The sequence below is a fragment of the Carassius gibelio genome, chromosome A19, assembly GCF_023724105.1.
Source record: "Carassius gibelio isolate Cgi1373 ecotype wild population from Czech Republic chromosome A19, carGib1.2-hapl.c, whole genome shotgun sequence".
NCBI classification, from domain to species: Eukaryota; Metazoa; Chordata; class Actinopteri; order Cypriniformes; family Cyprinidae; genus Carassius; species Carassius gibelio.
In genome coordinates, this window is record NC_068389.1 from 8,435,988 (window position 1) to 8,461,038 (window position 25,051).

The window sequence follows — 25,051 nt, forward strand, 5'->3', positions numbered from 1 at the left end:
TAGTGTGATTCAAATGAACTGTTGCCAGTTAAAGATGGTAAATGATCAATTCCATTCATTTGAGATAAGCAGACCAGGGAGGGGTGGTAAAATGTTAAATTAGTGGAGAGGGCAGCAGGAGTCGTAGTCTCCTCGGGTTTGATCCAGGTCTCAGTTAGGGCCATGAGGCTGAGATTTAAATGAGTGTCAATGGATGAAATAAAGTCTGCTTTGTGTACAGCAGACTGGCAGCTCCAGAGATGAATTGGAATAGAGAGTAAAGAAGTAGAAGACATTTGGAAGAGCATTGGTTCAACGGATCACAAATCTCAGTTCGGATCGCATTTTTGGAGGTTTTTTGACCCAAGGACCCACGTTTTATCAAACTTGATACAAGGTTAACTAGTTCAGCTGGCCACACCTTACTAATTAGCTAAACGAGAACAAACATGACTTGCCACATATACGCAGTAAACAAAGATTTCCTAGCAACAACAATAGTGCAAAAATAAAATGAGAATGATATAAAAACACTAACAGTATGTTGAACCTATGTTGCTTGACTGCTTCTCTCTAATAAATGCTAAATTAAACTAAGTAACTAACTATATTTCTAATGATATATATATATATATATATATATATATATATATATATATATATATATATATATATATATATATATATATATATATACACACACAGTACAGAACAAAAGTTTGGAAACATTACTATTTATAATGTTTAGTTTCTTCTGCTCATCAAGCCTGCATTTATTTGATCAAAAATACAGAAAAAACAGTAATATTGTGAAATATTATTACAACTTAAAATAATAGTTTTTTATTTGAATATACTTTAAAAAATAATTTATTCCTGTGATGCAAAGCTGAATTTTTACTCCAGCCTTCAGTGTCACATGTAACATCCAGTCTATCACATGATCATTTAGAAATCATTCTAATATTCTGAGTGTTGGAAAATTTATTATGAGTGTTGGAAACAGTTCTGCTGTCTAATATATTTAATAAAAGTAAAATAATATATATTCTAATAATATATTTTATTTACTATCACTTTTTATCAATTTAACACATCCTTGCTGAATAAAAGTATTGATTTTGATAAAAAAAGAAAGAAAAAAAAAATTACTGACCCCAAATTACTGACCAGTAGTGTATATTGTTATGACAAAATATTTATATTTTAAAAACTTAGCTGCTGCTTTTTTTTTTTTTTTTCATCAAAGTATCCTAAAAAAGTATCACATGTTCTGAAAAAAAATTAAGCAGCAGAACTGTTTCCAACTTTGATAATGAATCATCAGATAAGAATGATTTCTAAAGGATCATGTGATAATGATCCTAAAAATTCAACTTTGCATCACAGAAATAAATGATAAAGTATAATACATTTAAAAACAATTATTTTAAATTGTAATATGTCACAATATTAAATTTTTTTTCTGTTTTCTTGATCAAATAAATGCAGGCTAGATGAGCAGAAGAAACTTCTTTCAAAAACATTAAAAATAGTAATGTTTCCAAACTTTTGGTCTGTACACACACACACACACACACACACATATATATAAATAATGTTGGTTTAATATGGTTTTACAAAACAAACTAAGAAGTAATATCATTTGTATAGTTTACCTGTCACCCTGAGATTTTATACTCACAAAAATGTTAAAATAATTTTTATTCTAGAAAGTAAAAAAAAAAAAACATTTTCCTGAAATAAGAATTATTTAAGTAAATTATTGATCTGGATTATTGGTTCCTGTTTAAATGCACAATGGTCAAGAGAGCACTTCACGTCACCAAGTGTTTAGTAAATCTTGGTTTAAGCACAAGACACCAGTCACCATGTTTCTGTTTTTGGCTCACAGGGATTTCCATCATATAGTCATTAGATCAGACATGATTCAGCATGATTTATCCTGTAAACCCTCCAGCTTCATTGAGTTTTCCATTTCCTGCTTCACACTCACTGATGTGTTTTCTCCATAGCTAAATTTGCCCCCAGTTTCTGATCCGTTTTAAATTTCATTTATTATATGTTGTAAATATGAAGATATATGGCCTTATTAAATGGAAGTATAAGCATATTGATCCATTTGCAGTACGCACTTTTCATGGTCACATTACAATTTATCATTGCACTGACTTTCTTTTGATGGAAGTCTCTTTTTAAATTAATAAAAATTTAAAAATGTATCTTAAATGTCCTCCCCCAGTCACTGATGAAGTAGTCATGCTCTGATGTGTGTAATCTCTTGTCTTACTTAAGCTCATGCAACATTTCTGATAGAGGAAGAGGTGACTTCAGAGGAAGTGATGACTTAGACTGTCCTAACAATATCTAACCCACTCTTAATTTTTCTGAGCAGATGAGATGACGGCAGACTCCTTTGGCAGTTTGAAGTGGTGTCCCCGTGGTCTACTCAGTGCTGAAAGGACAGGAGCAGAACCTGACAGTGACCGATAGACTGGTCTTTGTTTTCAGCTCATCTTCAGCGGCCTCTTGGTTTTCATCAGGATGGTGCATTCAGCATCACTTTGTGCCTGTCTGTCTCTTCTGACTGTCCTCAGTTGTCATTCTCATGTCCTCCCCCGACTCTCTTTTCCCATGGGTAAGTACCATTGAATACCTTTTTATTTTATTTGTATTTTATATTTGAATAGCTGATGACCTCTCTTCGGCCCATAGTGTTTATCAGAAAGTGAATTAAGATTAATTGTATAATCAAGTATAGTCTATCATTAAACAAGATGTCATTAAACACATTAACCTGTGTGCCACTTGAGTGAAACATACTTAAACATACCCTTAGGATCCTTTACATCATATCAACACTGTAAATATAATTGCATATCTAAATATCTTTTAATAGCATGAATATATGATTGTAACCCCATCAGATCAGTGTTATTTATCATTTATTTATATTATAGTATTTATTAGTATTTTGAATTCATTTATTTTTTATTTTAGTTTGAGAATTTTTATTGTGTTGAATTTGTAATTTCATATTTTTTTATATTTCTTAAAATGTACCTTTTGTTTTTATTTTGGTTTGGTTTAAGTACTTATATAATTCTAAATTTTGTATTGGCAATTCACTGAAATTAACTGTTTAATCTAATATTTTTATTTTAGTTTAAGCTTTACTTGAGTTAACAACCTTTTTTATGGTTTTAGTTTTAATTAATAGTAACAACATGGTTTCAAACTGTCTTCTTTTTTTCTTCTTCTGTAAACTAATAAAAAATAAGCATGTTTATTTTTTAATATGTTAAGTGGTAAATTAATTTTAATATATATTTTCAAAACCTGAAAATGCAGCATGAGGTCAGCATTCTGCAATTTCATAAAATTTCACTTGAGGGCTTTTTTGAAATTTCATAAATTATAATATTTGAATAATGAATTCAGTTTAAATTGGGCATGACAAAGTTTATCAGGAATTCTTTTAATGTGATCTTGTTTAAAATGAAGTTAATAACAGCCTACACAGCCGTGAGATGACCCTGGTTCACTTGGTTTAGCCGTGCACTGCAGTGACTGGTACAGGTACTTACTGAAAGACTTGGATTAGATGAGATGCTTAGATGAGATTGTGATTATGCCACAGACCTGCAAGAACATGGCTTGTGTTTTCACATTTAATGTAAATGCAGTTTGAAAGTTATTTGTTTTAAGAAAGGTTACTATGAAAGATGAATACTTGACATGCTGCTTTTCTTTTTGTGGCTAATGTAAGAATGTCATAATCACAATTGTCCATATAGTTCCATTGGAGAAACTAGTTAATTGTAAATAATAATAAATAATACTAATACTGATATAAAAATAATACCTATATTATCATGAATACATCCTTTCAGAATGATTTTGCAGACATTAAGCATTAGAGTCAGTCTAAACAGATGCAGTTTGCACAAAATGTTTATCCAGTTTGATCATTTATTTATCTTTAAATTCCAACTGGGCTAGAAGTCTGTTAAAAATCTTTCTCCATGACAATGATTTAGTTTTTCACTAACAAGAAAAGATAAGCAGGAAGCCTAAAAGAGATCATTACAACAAATATTGTTCCATGTAGATCATACTTTTTGCTCTAGAAAGCATTGGAATGAAAGACCATGCATGGATAGTGGAAGCATCTGTCCCTCATCTCAATAGGAGTCATGGTGCAGATGTCCTTGAATGGCCTCTTGATATATTGCTGAAACTTCTAGATAAGGTTTCATTTCTCCTGTGGCCTCACAATAGCTTAAACAAGGTCCTTCTCTCAGGTTATTAAAATCTAGGAATGGTAGCAGAATTTATTGCCATATAAAGCTAGAATTTATCTGACACGGTTAAATAATTTTGTTCTTATATGTTTGCTTTGGTGTGGATTAGCAGTTTACTAATTTCACTTTTAAAGTTTTTTTTTTATTATTATGATTGGTATGATTGCTTAATATATAATACAGTAATGCCACAATATAAATGCAAAAAGTCAGTATGCTCCCCAAAGCTGCATTTATTTATTTTTTTATGCATGGAGTCCCTTGTTCTGAAGCAGTTATTTATAAGAGGAGGCTTGTCTGTGATTTGGCAAAGCAGGGCAGAATCAGGCTGACCTGGCAAAAGTAACAAGAATAATGTAAAAGTTTGATAGTTTGTTTATCTGAACAACTGAAAGACAGACGTACAGTTGTTTAGACATGCAGATACATCAGTTTTGCTAATTCAGGTTCAGTCATGTGACTGTGAGTGTTTGCAGACGTGAGTGTGAAGATTACAGGGCTTAATTGAGACTCTGAGTCTCTGTTTCCCAGCACTACCAATTACAGCACATGTCAGAGTGAGTAAACTCACACTCATGCAGGTGATTGAGTCAGATGTGATGACGACACATGCAAACCGATAATTACTGCAGAATGACACTACCTGCAGAAACATGAAAATCAGACTTGACTGAATAAGCAGTGGCCTGCATCAGTATATGCTTGTTGTATTTTATTTTTAGCAATATGAATTTAAAGTTAGGTATGCACGATATATCGGCCACCATATCAGTATAATATTATTATCGTTTATGGAATCGATACGAGAATTTGCCAGATATCTTAGAGCCGATAAATAATGCATTATTTCCTGCAGAGTAACTTTAGATGCGCACCATTAGAGGTGCTCCGATCACGATCGGCCGATCGTTATGCGTATCTCGTCAGTAAAGCCGGTTCTCTAATCAGCGGTTAATTCCCTCAGGTGCATGATTTCACATAGAGCAGCTGTTACTACACAGAGCCGTTGTTAATAGAGAAGATGCGCAAATCACGTTAATTTTCAGCGTTTATTGGCCCATCTTCTCAGTTAACAACGGCTCTGTGTAGTAACAGCTGCTCTATGTGAAATCACGCACCTGATGGAATTAACCGCTGATTAGAAAACCGGCTTTACTGACGAGATGCGCATTAACGATCGGCCGATCGTGATCGGAGCACCCCTACGCACCATGATGGTTTGTTATTACTTGAAATATCATTGGAAACACTTCAAAATGGAAAATATATTGAACTGCAATGTGCAGGGCAAGTCTGTAATACTATAATAAGATCATAAAATAATGTGACTTTGTTCACCCGTGTTTTAACGTGTTGTTAAGGTAAGAGCGTATCCACAACGGATCCACTTGACTAGCACAGTTAAGTTCGCTTGTGCATTCACAGTATTTTTTGCAATTGTACGGTGTAATTTATATATATATATATATATATATATATATATATATATATATATATATATATATATATATATATATATATATATATATATATATATATATTAGTGCTGTCAATCGATTAAAAAAAATTAACTAATTAATCGCACAATTTTTACAAATTAATCGCGATTAATCGCAATTAAAAGACTGAAACTTTTTGGATATGTAAATGTAAAATGTAAATAATTAATGTAAACTCAAGACAAAGAAACTATTTAAATTCAAAATATGATTGTTTATTGGAATTTTTGTTTAACTTGTAACACAGATTTTCTCATGTAAACAACATACCTGCAATAAACCATCAATATCCTGCAAATTAACTGTTGGCTTGAAAGCCATATTTATTACAGAAATAAAAACACAGGCATGTAAGTACCATTTGAATTTCAAAACAATCAATGCCAATAAAAAACAATTGAATGTTGAATTCTAAGTGGACTGCAAAAAAATTCCAAAGTATAGTCATTGCCAGTGCTTTAAGTGGGCCGGTACGCACCGGTACTCAGTACCGCCACTTCCAAATATAGCTCTTGAGCGTACCGCCACCTCTCCGTGCGCCCAGAACGTGCTTGTAGCGTACCGGTACGCTCATTTGGACATCTGTTTTAATAGAGGTTTTAATCTTTTACCTGCACTGCCGATTTTCAGAGCGCCCTTCACAATGCAAGCTTCCTAATTCATCCCACCCAGAGCAGAAACTACATTACCCATTCACCCTTAAGTTATACAAGTGAATAGCGCATGTGTCGCTTTTCCCACTGTTAAGTGTCAACAACTCAACGTGGCCGGAGAAGGTGTGTGAAACTCGTTGTGAGTTATACTAAAGCAAAATCTTGAGTATTTATTGTCTGATAAACATTAAAAACTGTCTGCGGAGGTTGAGTCGTGCTGCAGCCCCCGCCGGCTGCTCATTGGCTGCAGCATCTTTTTTCTAAGTTCTAAAAAAATACCGTAGACGGCAAGGAACAAATTTAGATATTCATTTATCTAATTAATCTATAGCCTGTGCACAAAAACAATATGATCTTTTTGTCCCCTTTTTGTTTTAAAGCTTGATGAAGAGAGAGAGCGCAAGTTGCTGCAGCTGAGGAGGACAGTGATGAACGCGTACAGGAGTGATTGACAGTTCGCAGCACTGTGTACAAAAAATACTCCGCTACACAATTATTTCGTTATTTTCGTTTAAGCTTATTAACGTTAGCGTTACAGAAAGGTCTGATTTACGCACTGTTACAGTCATTGTTTTTTTTTTTTTTTTTTTTAACAATGACATTTGAGTTCATAATTTTAATGTTGCTGTTTCTTGTGGCAGACTGAATGAAGAGTAATGTTTCTTGTGGCAGACTGAAGAGTAATCCGGCAGAGTTTTATACTGAAACTTTCCGTCTAAAAGTCCTTCCTTGGTCTTATCCATATTTCTTTGCACGTTGAACACACATAGGTCACAACTGGAAATAAAAAAAACTGCAACCGCGTTAATTGCGTTATTTTTTTTTTTAACGCGTTAAATATTTCAAATTAATCAAATGCGTTAACGCGCTAATTTTGACAGCACTAATATATATATATATATATATAAACTTTGTGCAAGTCAAACTTATGCCGGTGAACGTCTTTCACCATGATAGTGAAAGTAAAAACTGATGGCACTTTCAAACTTTTAATTTTGATGATTATAACTGACAACCAAGGAAAATCCCAAATTCGGTATCTCAGAAAATTAGAATATAACCTAATACCAATACAAAGAAAGGATTTTTTGAAATCTTGGCTAACTAAAAAGTATAAAAATGAAAAGTATGAGCATGTACAGCACTCAGTACTTAGTTGGGGCTTATTTTGCTTGAATTACTGCAGCAATGCGGCGTGGCATGGAGTCGATCAGTCTGTGGCACTGCTCAGGTGTTATGAGACCCCAGGTTCCTCTGATAGTGGCCTTCAGCTCTTCTGCGTTGTTGGATCTGGCAAATCCCATCTTCCTCTTCACAATACCACATAGATTTTCTATGGGGTTAAGGTCAGGCGAGTTTGATGGCCAATTAGGAACAGGGATACCATGGTCCTTAAACCAGGTACTGGTAGCTTTGACACTGTGTGGAGGTGCCAAGTCCTGTTGGAAAATGAAATCTGCATCTCCATAAAGTTGGTCAGCAGCAGGAAGCATGAAGTGCTCTAAAACTTCCTGGTATACAGCTGCGTTGACTTTGGACCTTAGATAACACGGTGGACACGGCACCCCAAACCATCACTGACTGTGGAAACTTTACACTGGACCTCAAGCAACGTGGACTATGTGCCTCTCCTCTCTTCCTCCAGACTCTGGGACCCTGATATCCAAAGAAATGCAAAATTTACTTTTATCAGAGAACATAACTTTGGAACACTCAGCAGCAGTCCAGTCCTTTTTGAAGAGAGACGCTTCTGACACTGTCTGTTGTTCAAGAGTGGCTTGACACAAGGAATGCAACAGCTGAAACCCATGTCTTGCATACGTCTGTGTGTAGTGGTTCTTGAAGCACTGACTCCAGCTGCAGTCCACTCTTTGTGAATCTCCCTCACATTTTTGAATGGGTTTTGTTTCACAATCCTCTCCAGGTTGCGGTTATCCCTATTGCTTGTACACTTTTTTTTTTTTCTACCACATCTTTTCCTTCCCTTTGCCTCTCTATTAATGTGCTTGGACACAGAGCTCTGTGAACAGCCAGCCTCTTTTGCAATGACCTTTTGTGTCTTGCCCTCCTTGTGCAATGTTTCAATGGTCGTCTTTTAGACAACTGTCAAGTCAGCAGTCTTCCCTATGGATTGTGTAGCCTACAGAACTAGACTGAGAGACCATTTAAAGGCTTTGCAGGTGTTTTGAGTTAATTAGCTGATTAGAGTGTGGCACCAGGTGTCTTCAATACTGAACCTTTTCACAATATTCTAATTTTCTGAGATACTGAATTTGGGATTTTCCTTGGTTGTCAGTTATAAACATCAAAATTAAAAGAAATTTAAACATTTTAACATTTAAAATACAGCACAAAACCAGTCTTAAGTAGCACCAGGTTTGTAGGTTTGCATATTCGTAGCGGTATCCAATAATACATTGTATTGGTCAAAATTTTCTTTTATGCCAAAAATCATTAGGATATTAAGTAAAGATCATGTTCCATAAAGATATTTAGTAAATTCCCTACCGTAAATATAAAAAAATAATAATTTTTGATTGGTAATGTACATTACTAAGAACTTTTCAGACAATTCAGACAAATTTAAAGGCAGTTTTTTCAATATTTTGATTTTTTGCACCCACAGATTCCAGATGTTCAAATAGTTGCATCTAGGCCAAATATTGTCCGATCCTAATAAACCAAACAAGCTTATTTATGTAGCTCTCAGATGATGTATGTATCTCAATTTTGTGTAATAGTAAAAATTTTACACTTATGACTGGTTTTGTCGTCACATATTTGTACATTGAACCTGGCCAAGGAGGTTTTAAACTTTTGGGCCATTATGAATAAAGTGAAACACTTCTTCAAATTCTCTGGTCTGTACCGAGAGAATGTACCCTGGGGTCGAATAAGTTCTCAGCCGCGTGCTGACTGTCAGATCCACATTCTTTACAGGCCTCAGAAACAAGAAAGTAGCTCATATGAGGAATTACAGGACTTTAGTTCAGTGAAACGCTTAAGAGGCCACAATCACAATTAAGTGCTGCTAATAAGCCAAGGTTTTCTTGGAAATTCCTCTTCCTTCCCTTTTTTGGTACCAGAACATAGAACATTCTTAAAGACGGTATATGTATTTTTATATATATATATATAATCTTATTTTTCCTGTTTTTTTGAGCAGATTGTCATTTCCCGTTTGAAATCTGTTGTTTTAAATGTTACGAAACATGTTTGGAGACTTACACTTCAACAGTTATCAAATTAACAAAACATTTGTCTCCCAGCATCAGGAGGTGTTGATTTGGTGGAAATCGACAGAGATTTCTGTGAAGCTACAATTACACAGAAGTTGCCTTGTTTTGTGTGAGTGATATAGTGAAATTGGGTGGAGGAGAAGGAGGAGGAAAAGTGCTGCTGACGTTCTTCTCGCTCAGAACTCTGTTTGGAGAAGACAGCTGGTATGCTGCGGCTCAGCTTTAGGATTAGCCTCCCCACGGAGCCCAGTGTTTTCATTTCAGGGTCATGACAGCAAGCGGAGAAGGCGTTCACATGTTCTCAGCAGAAAAAGAACTTTGGTTAGGGCAGAAATGTGTTGATTTGAATGTGACTTAGTGAAGTTAATAAGCTTGCTCTGTCATTGAGCTTCCTGTATGACCTCACTATCCTCGCTGTCGGCGCTTTTCCAAACACCCTGTGAAGGCCTGGATGTCAGTGTGTGTTTCTGCAAGCATTGGCAGGAGCTTTTCAGATCTGAAATAGTTGCGTAACAGCACCTCTACCCTCTGTCCTTCTTTCCAAGCTTTCTGTATTTTCAGGATTTTCAGTCTGAAAGTTTTTTTTTTTCATTTGAAAGTTAATACATTTAAGATTTCTCTTTATATTTTATGAAATAAATTTAACACTGACACTGTATCATTCATTAATATAATGCATAAGTAGTAATGGATTGGAAAAGAAACACTTTCACAAGCTGTTCATGTTTCTTTCTTTCTTTCTTTTCTCCAACTCTGTGGTTTGTTTTCCGTTCAGGTATTGAACCTTGTTCATATTTGATCTAGCAGGTTTCCTGTTGAAGAGCTGACGGATGCTAACAGTCTCGCTTTTTTTTTTCTTTTCTTTTTTGTAGATGGGGACTTTACTCCTTTATCTATTGAGATATCATTTTTAGATTTGGCATGTAGGTTGTCATTGTTATTTAAACCACTTACATTTTCAGTTCTTGAATGATATTGCACAGAGCTGTTTATTCTTGGGTCTGTTCATTTTCTCACAAACCACTGTCTATGGCTACTCGTTTATCTTGATTTAAATATATAAACAAAATTCCATGTGTTAACAGTTCAAATGAAACTAAATTGAGAGCTAGCATTACTGTTTTGCATAAACTTGTAACACAAGAAACATTTGAATGAATTTAATATTAAAGATGTTCTTTAGAACTTTCTATTCATCAAAGAATCTGGAAAAATGTTTTATTATGATTTCCACAAAAAATAGGAAGTAGCAGTACTGTTTATAACATTGATAAGAGATGTTTCTTGAGCAGCAAATCTGCATATCAGAATGATGCTGACAATTCAGCTTTACATCAAAGAAATAAATTAGATTTTTAAATGCATCACAATAATAATAATAATAAAAAACGGTTCTTTTAAATGGTAATATTATTTCACAATATTAAAAATTTTACTGAATGTTTGATCAAATAAATGCTGCCTTGGTGAGCATAAGAGACTTCTTTTAAAAGCATTCATAAATCTTACAGACTCCGCAGTCATGTACACATTCCTATCAAAACTGTTCGACCAATCATGTTCAACCTTTGCACAACATTACTGCATGCATGCATGCTTTTTTTGCATTTAGATCATAGCAGATATCACCCTGACACGCATTATGGCCGTGCATTTGTTCTGGCATATTTATCCATATTATAACACGATCAATAATTCATGCATCCACCTTCATATTTGATTCTCAGTCTCATGGTTCTGCTGTCAAAGGCGTGCATTTTTTATAATGCATTCTTTGTGTGTTTAAGAGATCACTGGCCTTGTGTGGTTACAGTTGCAGAAGATGAGCGTTTGTAGACACATTTCAGCTTAAGCCATCTTATCGTAGTCTAGACTGACCTGATTGAGCTGAGATGTATCTGAGATGTGGTTTTTATGGAAAGATTACAGCTCTGAGAAAACAGTATCAACCACATTTGAATTTACATACAGAAATGCACACACTAAATGACTGCAACCATGCAAGTCTAATAAGTCAAGTGTTTATTTCACACACTATAGCCCATATATATAAAAAAAGAACAGGAAGTTGCTGTCGTCTTTGCAAACTTCACAAATAGAGTTCTTGGAAGTGAGAGCGTCTTTCATCTGGGGAGATGAGGTGTTGAATTTTAACTTGAGGTGTTAAACAAGATTTTTTTTTAGGTTTTTGATTGTAATTGCTCAGGCGCTTCAGAAATGGTAGCTATGCCCAAACACACACATTATCAGGATTTCTTTTGTCTTTAACATTTCATAAGTAATCAATCACTATTATTGCTGCTCATAGAACAAACCTCAAAGCCTAATATAGTAATAAACTTCAGCTTGTATCACAGCCCAGATTGATATGTCAAGTTGTGTTATTTGTGCTTGATAAACTAATCTCTTCATCAGAGCAACAGCAGACTCAAATTCTCACCCAAACACTGCGTCATTATCCTGAGAACTGTATTTTTCTTCTGTCACAATTAATAAGCACTTGTTCTTGTGGAGGTTTGCCTGCCCTCTAGTGTCAGAAATTGTATCCCAGTTTCCCTCATTATTGCAGCTTTGTTTATAATGCATCATCTGATCCTGCTTCCTAAGAAACCAGCAGTTTGACAAATGCCATGTGACACTTGTCATATTTTGCAGCAGCTGACGTAAATGGCACATTGTTATGCTTGGAAAAATGGCTCAATCCCAGAGTATCCCACATCATGGTGAAGAGTCATCTGGGTTCTAAATCATCTCAGAATAAAATCATAATTGCATTTGGAAAATCAGGCCTTGTGATGGACAGTTAATTAGGAGAAATAATAGGATTGTGCGTTGTTAAATTGTTAAATTGCACACTCCACCTTCACTGTCATTAATGGAATATGAAAATAATGTCACATCTTACTGATTCTGAATATTGACAGCTCTTGCACTCATTAATTGGAATGAAAATAATGGGAGTTAGTGTTAACTATACAATAAGACTGCAATTTCATATATTTTTTTCCCAGTTATGTTTCTGCTCATTCATAGTGTTTTTTCTTTTCTGCTGCGTCACAGGTAGTCCAGGACGTTCACTCACTGTCTTCACAAACCCTGATGTCTACAACACCACCACACTGTTGCTTAGCAATGATGAGGACACTTTATTCGTCGGAGCACGTGATGCTGTTCTCACAATCAGTGTCATTCAGCCTGATGCCATGACCCTGAAGGAAAAGGTCAGTGGGATTTTTGATTTAGTACATGACTAACTGAGGGATATAAGCTAGAAATCCACTTTGTCAGCACAACAAATCAGAGCAATGGAAACATACCAATGAAACACAAAAACATACTGTACATTATTAATGGATCATCTCTAGACGCTGTTTGGTCAATGCAGAATTCAAGCTATATTTCACATAAGTAACAGCTTCCCTAGCAAATCATTATTTATGGTACATAGCAAACTTCTGTTATGTCAGGGACTTCAGTGTTTTGATTTATTTACTATTTCATACTATTGTGTATAATATTTTATATAAGTAATAAAGCACTTTAGTCAGGACTATAATAAAAACAAAGCAAGGACCTTTCATACCTTATTGTTTGAATAGATTAAGCTGATCACAAAACAACTTTGTCAATAAATAGTGACTTTTTTTCTCACTAAAAGAGATAAAATAGACTTAAGATTTATTTAACTTTTACTTGTTTTAGGTAAACAATGTGTTCTGAAATTGAAGTGAATTAATGTGTTTTGTTTGCATTCATGTGTATATTGTGTTATTAATGTTTGTTTTTTCAATCAGTATAATAAGATTTAAAGGGGTCATATAATGCGTTTTTAAAGAAAATATTTGGTGTAATAGAATATGTTGACAGGCTTTAGTGTTCAAAAAACACATTATTTTTCAAGTACTGTACATTATTGTAGGTCCTCTATGTCCCTCCTCCAGACAAGCACAGTCTGCTCTGATTGGCCAACTGACCCAGTGCATTGTGATTGGCCGAACATCGCAAACATTCGTTGGAAATGTAACTTCCCTTACCATAATCATGAGCTTCATCTTTAAAAAAGAAAAAAAAAAAAAAAACTGTAAAGACCTTTAATAATCTCCTTAGTTTTACTATCAGTTCAAGCCAGAAAGGGGAACAGAAACAGAGTGATGTGACAGACACAGTGATGAAGCTCGTATGTGTTTGCAGTACACAAGCCACGGAGGGTTAAGACAGCTGACTCCACTGTGATGTGACCGTATCTCACACACACACACACACACACAGGTGCGCAAAACTCTGCATTTGAACAGTCAATAGCAAATACTTTAATAACAAAATATACTTCCAGTATCTGATTCAGAAGTGGCAGATTGTTGTAGCAAAAAAGTCAGAATTACCTCTCTGGTTCACGAAACAGTCGTCCATAAAATGTGTTGCTGTTCTGTTGTAAGTAATCTTAAAGATTCCTAAATGCATCTACTTTCAGAAGGCCAAATAAAGTGCTTTTGCTTGCCTTCTTTCTTTTCACGAACATTTGGGCGGCATTACGCAAATATTTCCACATAGTGATGTAGACGTGGGGGCGTGTTTGAATGAGCCGTTTTAAGGGGGCATGGTAGAGTCTTAACTTTGATAAAGAATATCTCATTGGTTTTGAGACTTTAGTCTTTGCAACATCAGGGATCTGATCTATGCACAATCAGCTTGTAACACTTCAAAGAGAAAGGAAAACTTGAAATCGCATCATATGACCCCATTTAAAATAAATATCAGCTTTCTTAGTGCTGTGATATATGCATGTGATGAATCTGACCTAGTTTTTACACTCACATTTCAGCTGGACTGGTCTGCGTCAGAAAAAGACCTCACTGACTGTGCCATGAAAGGCAAAATGAAGGTATAGGAAACCTACCACTTTCAGTGCTGAACAGTCTGACCTTTTTGGCCCTTTATGTTAAACTGTGCAAATATTGGTCTTCATAGGCTGGTGCTTAACCTTATCACCCTTTCCATCCTCAGATGGATTGTCATAACTTTGTGAGGGTTTTGCAAGTGCTAAACTCCACCCATATGTACGCCTGTGGAACATTTGCCTTCAGCCCGCGCTGCATCTATATCGTAAGAGACAGAATCCATCTTTTCACAGTTATTTTTTCCCTTGGTTTAATCCTAGTAAACCACTTTTCTCACTCTGCAACAAACACTAGACCTAAAGTCATGCATTTCCATTTCCAGTAGTACTATGCTTTCATGAGTGTGAGAGGAAAAATATATGTGTGTGTGTGTGTGTCTTAATGGAGATGTGCATACAAAGTTCCTCCTGAATGAAACCACCACAGCCTGTGGAAGATTTTATTAATTTTCTTAATGTGTCTTGGATCAAATCTGAACAATCAGTAGTGTAAAAATGTGGTGGGAACTTTTTTCTGATCTAGTTGCTTCATGTTGTGATCAGTGTATTAATGTGAATATACTTTGTGCTCACCTCTACAGAATTCAAATACATTTGCAATGGCTACAGGCCCGAGCGGTAAGCCAGAAGAAGGCAGAGGCCGCTGTCCTTACGACCCATACCAGAAGAACACCGCCATAACTGTGGGTAAGCAAAGTGTTATATACATAGCAGTGGAAACTATTTGCCATGTTTCCTGATAATCTCCCACCAAGGGAACCATATACAAAGAGAAAAGTAAAGGACCGAATACTGAGCCCTGTGGCACTCCATACTTCTGATCTGACATTTCATCAACAAATACAAACTGGTATCTTAAATTTTTTTTAAAGTGAATGAATGCAGTATAATTACAATATAATTTTTTTAGTAGAGACATGTAGAGTGATAAGCAGGCTTCCAACACAGCACAAAAACAAACCATGCAGCAACAGGAAAAAATGTTACAGTGCAGTTTTGCTGATGCTGCTCTTACAGGCTAGTTGTGTGTGTGGTGTCAAAAGGACCTTGCCATAAAGACAAGAAAGATTGAACAAGAAAGAGACGGGCATATTTCTTCTCCGTGAAGAGACATCATTAATCCTCTTGCTCTTAAATCCTTGTCTTGATCTACTTATCTTTGGGTGGCTGACATGTGACTTCAGACATGAGGCCTGAGAATGTTCACTTTACATTTACCATTAATCAGACAGGCCTACAGCCATGCATGAAATCCCAGCTGGCAATCACTTAATCCTTTGCAACGAGCATATAGTTTGCAAAAAGGTTCATAGGTAGTGTTTGATTCAAAATATCCACCAGTGCATGATTGTTTTTGCTAATATTTCCCACAACCCCTATATTTATGGTATTTAAATTTTTTTTTTATTTATGATGTTTCTCTTTGACTTTGAAGCTGAAAGTGCCACAACAGTGTTTGAATGCATGAACACAGAAATTACTAATTTTCCATTTTACTTTGCCATAGACTTGTATTGAAACAAAAGAAGCAGTGTTAGGAATATCCAAGCTGTTGTTTTCCATACAAGTAAAGTGTGTGTGTATATATATATATATATATATATATATATATATATATATAAGTATCATAAAAGTCCATGTAAGTTTCCAAAACAGCAAATATGAATATTTAAAACCACAAATTAGATTTTGTAATATTTTTTTTTAGGTTAATGAATGAAAAATTTAGATCCTAATGGCTGAGATTATGAATGAATTATATTTTCTGTATATGATTTAGCACAATATAATGTTTTTTTTTTGCATGTTTCAGATGGAGAACTGTACACCGGAACAGTGGCAGACTACAGGGGAACTCGGCCTGTGATTTCACGCCACTTGAGCGAAGGCAGCCATGTAGATCTGAAACTGGATGATACGCTTGGCTGGTTAGAAGGTAGGAAAACTTTTTAGTTTTTTAATGCTGCCACAAAAGCAAAGAGAGGGGTATTTAACCGATTCAGATTTTGCTTTACTGTCTGCTCATTACATACACTCCTTTCTATTCACTTCACTATTCCAGATCCTACATTCATCAGTTCCACATATGTTCCCAGTGAGGAGAAGGTTTATTTCTTCTTTAGTGAGACCGGAAAAGAATACGACTTCATTGACAAGTTAACAGTGTCTCGCGTTGCCCAAGTTTGCACCGTAAGTATTGTTTTTGATGCATTTCTTGTGCATGCGAACATGTTGTTGCTAGCATGTTTGCAGAGTAATCAAACTCAAATCAGGGTTGCCAACTGTCACGCATTTGGTGTGAGACACACACTTTCTGGCTCCGTCTCACACTCTCACGCTGTCTATGTAAATCTCACGCCAAAGTGACAACCCTGCTTGCGATATGAAACAAAGTCTCCGCTTACAAGATTTTTGTGTTTTAATACTAAATTCTAACAATAAATATAGTTTTGGTGCACTTAATGTGGCGTAAAAAATGAATTGTAGCGTTTCAGATAAAGCCAGATCCATGGAAAACCAGCTTTGATCTCATCACGTGATCCATAGAGCGCTCCAAACAAACCAGTGTTAACAATACATTTAAATATTCATAATTCAGGTATTATTTGCAGCAATTTTTTGTAAACATTACAGAATATGATGCATTGATTATTACGTCGATGACATTTTATTCTATAATTTTGTTCTGGAGAGTGATGGAGAGGCAACATTAATACTTTTTTTTTAAACCTCAGGTATTGCTAACTTATAATCTGATCATACAGCTTAACTACTGTTTTTCAGTTAAATAAGTGTTGTATATTTTAGTTCAATAATATCCATTTAATATTTTGAGAAGATCTTTTGGTATTAAATACTATTTGTGCAATAATTATGGTCCATTAATGACTTTAAAACATTTTTTTATTACAATTAGTGTAGTGTTTAAGGTTAAAATAGAGAGTCAATGAAAAGAGGCAAATGAGAGTAATTTTGTCGTTAGAAAAAAAATTATAATACCATGGTTTCCCATAACTGTATGACTATAAACATTTTGACATAATTAAATATTAGATTTTTAAATGAGAAATAAAATAAAGTTAAGTTAGTTAGTTAGGCTTACATCCTTTTTAATAAAACTTGCATAATTACACAAAATGAATGCAAGCAAATCCTGAATTGAAACCAAGTTTAAAATGATGCTAAAAAACCAACAAAAGATTTGTATACCCTTTATTTTTACAGTATACACATGGATTGATATTGAATCAAGATCGAACCCACACCCCCACCCCCCAAAAAATCTCACTCAAAGCTGAATTTAAAAGTCGGCAACTCTGTGCAAATTAAAAATTTGTTTCATTTGAAATGGATTTATTAAAATGACATTCTAAAGCTGGGGTTAATCTGTTTTTTAGAGTGATGTGGGAGGTCAGCGTACTCTGCAAAAGCGCTGGACCACCTTTGCCAAGGCTCAGCTGCTCTGTCAAGCTGACCAAGAGCTGCCCTACAACATCCTGCAGGACATTGTCAGCCTTCCACCACCAGAGGGCACGTCTGAGGACCAAACTCTGTTCTATGGGGTCTTCACTTCTCAGTGGTGAAGAAACATACTTCAGATTATTACTCTGAATTTGCTTTCCATATTTGAAACTGGTGAGGATTTATTTTATAATTAACCGTTTTTTTTTTTTTTTTTTTTAAGGCAAGTCAACTTGGGTCGCTCAGCCGTGTGTGCTTTCAGCCTCGAAGACATAAAAAAGGTGTTTACAGGACGTTACAAGGTTCTGAATCGGGACACTTTAAAATGGAGCACACGGATACAGGAGCAACTGGCCAATCCTGGAGAGGTTAGTGTCACGGGTGTCCTGAGAAGGTCCCATTCAGAAAGATTTGCTTTTTTAAAGAAATGAATACATTTAAGTCAGCAAGAATGCTTTAAATGGATCAAAAGTGACACTAAAGACTTATAACGTAACAAGATTTATAATGATGCTGAAAAATAATTATTTGCATCAAAGGAATAAATTACATTATACAATATATTAAAATAAAAAAAAAACTTAAAATTTGAATGTTTCACAGTATTACTGTTTATATTGAATTTTTGATACAATATTCCCTGAATCTGATTTATTTTGCCATTTTAAATCTAACTATTCACATTTCTGCTGTTCATCTCTGCAGTGTGGGCTTCATAATGCGTCGGACAGCACTCTGCGCTTTGTGAAGGACAACTTCCTGACTGAAAAAAGTGTTTCGCCGGTCAATCAGGGCCTTGAACTGGTGTCACCTGATAGGAGCTACAGCAACATCGCAGCTCAGAGAGTCCGTGGAGCACGCGGCAGAGATTACACTGTGCTTTACCTGCTCACGGGTAAATAACAGCACAATTTACACACATACTGAGAGTGGAATAGGTTTTCTTTGTCAGTAGTTGCAGTATAGTACCTAAATAATAATATTATGAAGTATCATGGTGCTTGGTGTTTCAATTTGTTATAGTTCAACTTGCTGATTTTTTTTTTTTTGGTTAAAATAAAGCAATTAAAATAAAATAGAAATATTTGATAACTTAAATGTAAAAATAAAAATAAAAACGACAAAAGCAGATTACAAAATTACTACATTTTAAATTAAATTTAAAACTACAATGGATACTGAAAAAAAAAGGTAATTCAAAATATTTTGGAGATATTATTTCACATAGAAAAAAAAGAATGGTTAATTATTCCTAAACATCATGAGTATAATGTACTAGATTTAATGAAAGAAAAATAACTAATGACAATTGCAATCTGAGAAAGCTATTCTTCTAAGATGAAGTGCATTGGTTGATTTGTCCAATTAGACACAGAAAACACATTTTCCAAAAGATTATTGTGTTTGTGTCTATACATGTATGAGATATATATATTTGTGTGTGTGTGTTTATGTCTATCACCTTAACTGTGTCTCCTGTAGAGTCTGGATACCTGCACAAAGCTGTGCTCTTGAAGAACGGAGCACACATTATTGAGGAGATCCAAGTGTTTCATCAACCTCAGCCGGTCAAAAACCTCCTGCTGTCAGTCACTAAGGTACCATCACTTCAGAGAACAACCATCTGTGTGTGATCGAATTTAATCCATTTCATTCTCTGACAATAAATGTGTCTGCATAAACACAATCTTACTCTTTGAGCCATTAAACCAGGTTTCTTGGTTATGACCCCTTTAGTGCTAATGTTAATTTTGATTTAAATATCAAGTGACTGGTGAGACACACATGGTGTTTTAGACCACTCCCATCACACTGCTCAGCCAATTAGAGCCCAGCTTTTCACGACAGACAGATGGAGACTTGATTATCCATGTTTTGAGTATTTAATTCTGTCAATTGTTTGTTAAAGAAACAGAAACTGTTAGTGTTCAAACTGATTGTGTGTTACTGACCCACGAGCTGTAGTCGGCTGTGATTGAATTAGATCTGCAAGAGGTTTTCTATTCTAGTGCCTTTGTTTGGAAGCTAAAGGAATTACTTCAGAGCAGCCTCATGCTGATAATCTTAGAAGTCCATCAACTGTTAAAACTGCTTTTCCGGAAAGCTATAATAGAATAGAATGGAATATTAAGCCTAATTAAATAAATGACCTAATTTAGGGAACATGAGACAGTCGATGAAGTTGATTTAATGAAGAAAAGTCATAAGGGTCACTAGTTACAGCTTAATATTTTACATAGTAATTTAATTTATTAAAGGTATTGCAAATGAATTGACTTTGCAAGGAAGAGTGTGAAGCATGAGTGTAAATGTCTCTGTCCCAGGGTGCAGTGCTGATAGGCTCTTCAGAAGGAGTCGTTTCCGTACCCGTGTCCAACTGCTCGTACTACTGGAGCTGTGCTGAGTGTGTTTTAGCCAGAGACCCTTTCTGCGGCTGGGACCCTGTGATGAAGCTCTGCACAGACATGCACACTCATGACCATCTGTAAGTATCATCACGGCCAAGTGTATTCATATCTAACATTACACTGACTCTGTTAAGTTTGGGGTTAGTGTAATGTGCTTTTATTCCAGATTTCAGCATTCACAAAAACTGTGTTCATTCATAACTGCATAGTTAGGCATAAAGCTGTACTTTGTTATTAATGCCTTCTTTGATTGCTCTTCACAGTGTCCAGGATGTAGATGAGGGAAATGTTTCAGCGCAGTGTGCATACGTGTCCTCCAGGTCACGCTCTGGCCAGTCCCAGACCTCCTCAAGTAAGTACAGTTCATGCATCCACCTATAAATGATTTCTAACCTAGAGTCTCATGCATTATTTATGCTTATAAATAAATGTTTTTAATCATGTATAATTAAAATAATCATACATGATAATTAATCAATTACAGCTGCACATCTTGTACTTGGCTAGCTCAGTAACAGTGCGTGAAATATTATTTGTTTTCATTTTTACTAGATTTTTGAGTAGGGTGACCATATGTCCTCTTTCTCCCGGACACGTCATGGCCAGGTTTTCTATCTCTCTTAAAATACCCAGGTTTTGGCTTTGTCTGCGCCGCACAGACCAATTGTTGTTTGACATCACAGTTCAGTGAAAACTATAGAGAGCAGACGCTCCTTATGTTTCGGAGGCGCTCTCGCTGTAGTCTGATGTCATACACTGCTCGCTCTGCGCAGCACTGTTGAAGTCTGACACACCTGATATTGAAGGATATTTGCATCACTTTGACCATTCTCTGTTTCCACCTTCTCATCCCACAATTGGTTTATCATGTACAATGCCTGCACGTTATTGGTCAACTACTTTTCAATCATTATCTTCAGCAAGTATGAAAAAAGGGGAAAACAAAGCCAAAACCTAGATATTTAAGGCAATCTAGAAATCCTGGCCAGGACGTGTCTGGGGGAAAAAGAGCACGTATGGTCACTGTATATTTAAGTGTGTTCAGTGCTGTTTATGGCACTTTCTATAAACTTTTGACCTTTCCCACTTCCCATCCTGCATTCAATAATTAACAACAATAAAATCACACAGCAATGTCAAAATGTTGGCAAAATCTGATTAAGTATTTAATTCGTAATAATTAAACATGAAACATTTTACACACAACTGTTACTGCGTAACTTTTCCATTATTTAAAAAATTTGCATTTCAAAAACTTGTGGCATCCATGGCATTAAATGTTAATAATTTCATTCCATTACCCCAACAGCTTTTAGTGTTTTCATTTAACCCTTTTATTGTTAAAATAAAATGGTTTAAAAATGCATGGTAATTTTAATTTTTTTATAAAAGTGTATCAGAAACTGCAAACCAGTATTTTGTCCCGAACTATCCAGTCCACACTGAGTGATGGCAGCATTTAAGATAAATTTGTGACCAGTGTTGGGGAAAGTTACCGTATTTTCCGGACTATAAGTCACACTTTTTTTTCATAGTTTGGCTGGTCCTGTGACTTATAGTCAGGTGCGACTTATTTATCAAAATTAATTTGACATGAACGAGAGAAATGAACCGAGAGACATGAACCAAGAGAAAAACATTACCGTCTCCAGCCGCCAGAGCTGTTACTTTCATGTTACTCCATGAAAAAAGTAGCTAATTGCATTACTTTTATGGAAAGTAAAAGTACTGGGGAAACAAAATAACATGTTGCTTAAAAATACAAAAAAGTAACTTAGATATTTTGCTGTAAATGTAAACGTAATGCGTTACTAGTTACTTAAAAAAAGTAATCTGATTATGTAACTTGCATTACTTGTAATGCGTTTGTCCAACACTGTTTGTGACCTCGTTGCCTATTCTAGTGTGTTTAAAAATGTCAAAACTACTTTTTCTACTTCATTTTTATTATTTAATTGTAATTTTAGTGTCTGTAGTGCTTATTTCTAGAAAATAATCACAAATTAGAGTTTTTATTTAGTCATATAAAATGGGTTGCTGACCCTTGACCCCTGACCTCCTCAGCTGTGTGTCCTCCAGGTGAAGTAGTGTCCGTGTCTCTAAACGAAGTAGTGCACCTGCAGTGCCCAGGAGCGTCACACCTCGCCAAACGCCACTGGGAGCGTCTCAACAGCCAGCTCTCACCCAAAATCTACATTCAGTCGGACGACGGCAGCCTCCGCTTTGTGGCGACCCCGTCCACCCTGGGACACTACCTGTGCCAGTCTGTGGAGAACGGCTACACCCAAACACTGGTCGTCTATCACGTTAAGCAGAAGAGCAGCCCCACCCTCCTACCAGCCATCCCGAACCGCCCACTCATCACCCCGTCCACCGAAGCAGGAAATAAAACCCCTGTCCTCACTCCCAGACTCACTGCACCCAAACAGACGGAGCCGAGGCCTAAACCAGAGGATGTGCATCCTACAGTCCCACTCAAAGATTCGCCGGTGGCCACCACGCACAGAAGCAGGAACTTTACTCGATTGCTTGGCACGGACAAGGAAAACCCCCGAATGACTGAGCCCGGTGAAAACCTCCAGCAAGCGGACAAGCCCAGCTACTTCCAGGAGCTAGTGGTGGTGTCCGTTCTGTTAGCCCTGTGCGTCAGCGCCTTGCTAGTGATCGCTGTTAAGAGATTCAGGCACCTTTATCACGGCAGGACTGTCCCACAAGCGGCTTCCTCTCGCAGGGACGCTGAGAATGGCGGATGTGCAACACCCCAGGAGAGGGAGTCTCTCAGAGGACACTCACCTCATCTGGAAAAGCGAAACGGACAAGCTCCTAACGGACAGGCACATGATGGCAAATCTCCCATCACACTCAGCAACAGTTTGCTGAACAGCTCGAATGGTCACCTGCCCAACACACCCATGTGATGTGCTCCTCTAGTTTTCTAGGTTCACTGTTAAACTCTTTTCTGAGCCAAACTGGGCTTCTGCAGTCGAGTCCTGTCGCTAAACCACTTTGCAGTTGTAGAGGAAAAAAATAAACTGATTAAAAACGGCACATTGGACCTTTTTACGAACCTTTTTTTGGAGCTGTACGACTCAGATCTCTGTGTACTAGTGTACATTTTTCAGGTTGTTAATATTTAAGCTGTTATTTATGTGACAACTGTTTGTTTCAGTCTAAAGTGTATCAGATTGTATGCCTCTCTCTAATCACTTCAAGGTCAATTTAAGTGAAATATATAAATGGTCTCTTAAAGATTTTCATCGATCAACATTTTTTCTTGACATCAGGAACTGTTCAATCAGTTACTTTTTTAAAATATTATAGTACAAATTTTGATGGACCTAAAATTACCTAAGAGAGGCAGCTTCACTAATTAAACTGATCATCTGCAAATTTAAATTGCAACAACTTGAAATTTCGTATTTTCCGTTCTGATAATAAGTTCTGTCGACGTTGTTCAGAGTTGCTATATCGCACATCTTTTTTAGACTTTGCCTTTGTTCCTCCTCCCCATCTAATTCCAGGTTTTCAATGTTAAGACGAGGTACATGTCTGTCTAACTTTTTCCTTTCATAATCTTTAAAAGGACAGTTCACCCAAAAATGAAAGTTCTGTCATTTATTTAACGTAATGTTGGTAACCAAACAGTTTCCATTAACTTCTATTCTATTGTATTGCTAGTCAATGGGACTAGAAACGATTTGGTTAACTGCATTTTATATTAATTTGGAGAAACTCAGACAGGTTTTGGAATGACATGAGGGTGAGTAAATGTAAGAATTTTTAATTTTGGGGCAAAATGTCCATTTAATGTTGCACCAATGAAAAAAATGCTTTCAAAGACGTTTTTCAAGTGGTTTAATTTAAATAAGTATTTAGTGTAATGCATAAAAAGAATTGTGCTGATCAGTAATGTGCAAGTACGGGTAGATGTTTTTCTATCATTTCTGTGTCAACATAAGAACATCTCAATATGAAAATAATATTCAGAAGTGTTATTTTGGTAAGTTTGACCTGTTATAGATCTCTGACTGCTTGCTTCGTTTAATATTGACCACTCTGTCATAACCGTAAAATGGCTCCAAAGGTGTGTGTGTGTGTGTTTTGCCTTTGCACAGCAGTATATTCGGCCTGATTGTAGTTCTTCCAATATATTGGGAGTGACCTGAACTCAACCTGTGGTTTGTCACCGAACGGTACGGATTTGAAGTCTTCATTCTGGGGAAATCACTTGTGAATTGTGATATTGCCAAATGTGTGTTTTATAATCAAGTGACGGAGAACATGTTCTGTCTGGTGGTTCAAAGAACAGTCTTATTTTTCTGTTCGTCTTTAGCTGGATAAGCGAGGCCAATCGAAGCCCAATATGTGAAGCCCGTCACAGGACTAGATGCATTCTTCTGCACGCCACTGTTTTTGAAAGACTCTGTTTATTTTTTTATGGTTTGAAAATAAAAGATACGGATTTAAAGTGTTTGAAATGTTTCTTAATTTTTTTCCCCACTAGGTAGCAGCATATGACAAAAAAAATGTACGCAAAGCTGAATTTTCAGCATCATTCCTGTCTCAGTGACTCATGATCATTCAGAAATCATACTAATACACTGATTTGC

General features: G+C 35.9%; 1 protein-coding gene across 3 annotated transcripts in view; it reads left to right on the plus strand.

Annotated features, from left to right (window-relative positions):
- The window catches only part of LOC127935433 (semaphorin-4A-like), a 42,595-nt gene extending 17,683 nt beyond the window's left edge, over positions 1–24,912 (plus strand). For 2 of the 3 annotated variants that reach the window (XM_052533291.1, XM_052533290.1), the window contains exons 2-15: positions 2,375–2,617; positions 12,735–12,895; positions 14,497–14,556; positions 14,679–14,777; positions 15,153–15,258; positions 16,385–16,507; positions 16,634–16,761; positions 17,970–18,151; positions 18,257–18,401; positions 18,739–18,928; positions 19,516–19,631; positions 20,358–20,518; positions 20,705–20,793; positions 22,506–24,912. In XM_052533291.1, coding sequence (XP_052389251.1) covers positions 2,524–2,617; positions 12,735–12,895; positions 14,497–14,556; positions 14,679–14,777; positions 15,153–15,258; positions 16,385–16,507; positions 16,634–16,761; positions 17,970–18,151; positions 18,257–18,401; positions 18,739–18,928; positions 19,516–19,631; positions 20,358–20,518; positions 20,705–20,793; positions 22,506–23,359 — 2,508 coding nt within the window. In that variant the 5' untranslated portion in view covers positions 2,375–2,523 and the 3' untranslated portion in view covers positions 23,360–24,912. The remainder of the gene's footprint in view (positions 1–2,374; positions 2,618–12,734; positions 12,896–14,496; positions 14,557–14,678; positions 14,778–15,152; positions 15,259–16,384; positions 16,508–16,633; positions 16,762–17,969; positions 18,152–18,256; positions 18,402–18,738; positions 18,929–19,515; positions 19,632–20,357; positions 20,519–20,704; positions 20,794–22,505) is intronic. The other variant, XM_052533292.1, reaches the window with a different exon arrangement.
- Positions 24,913–25,051: the final 139 nt, after the last annotated feature.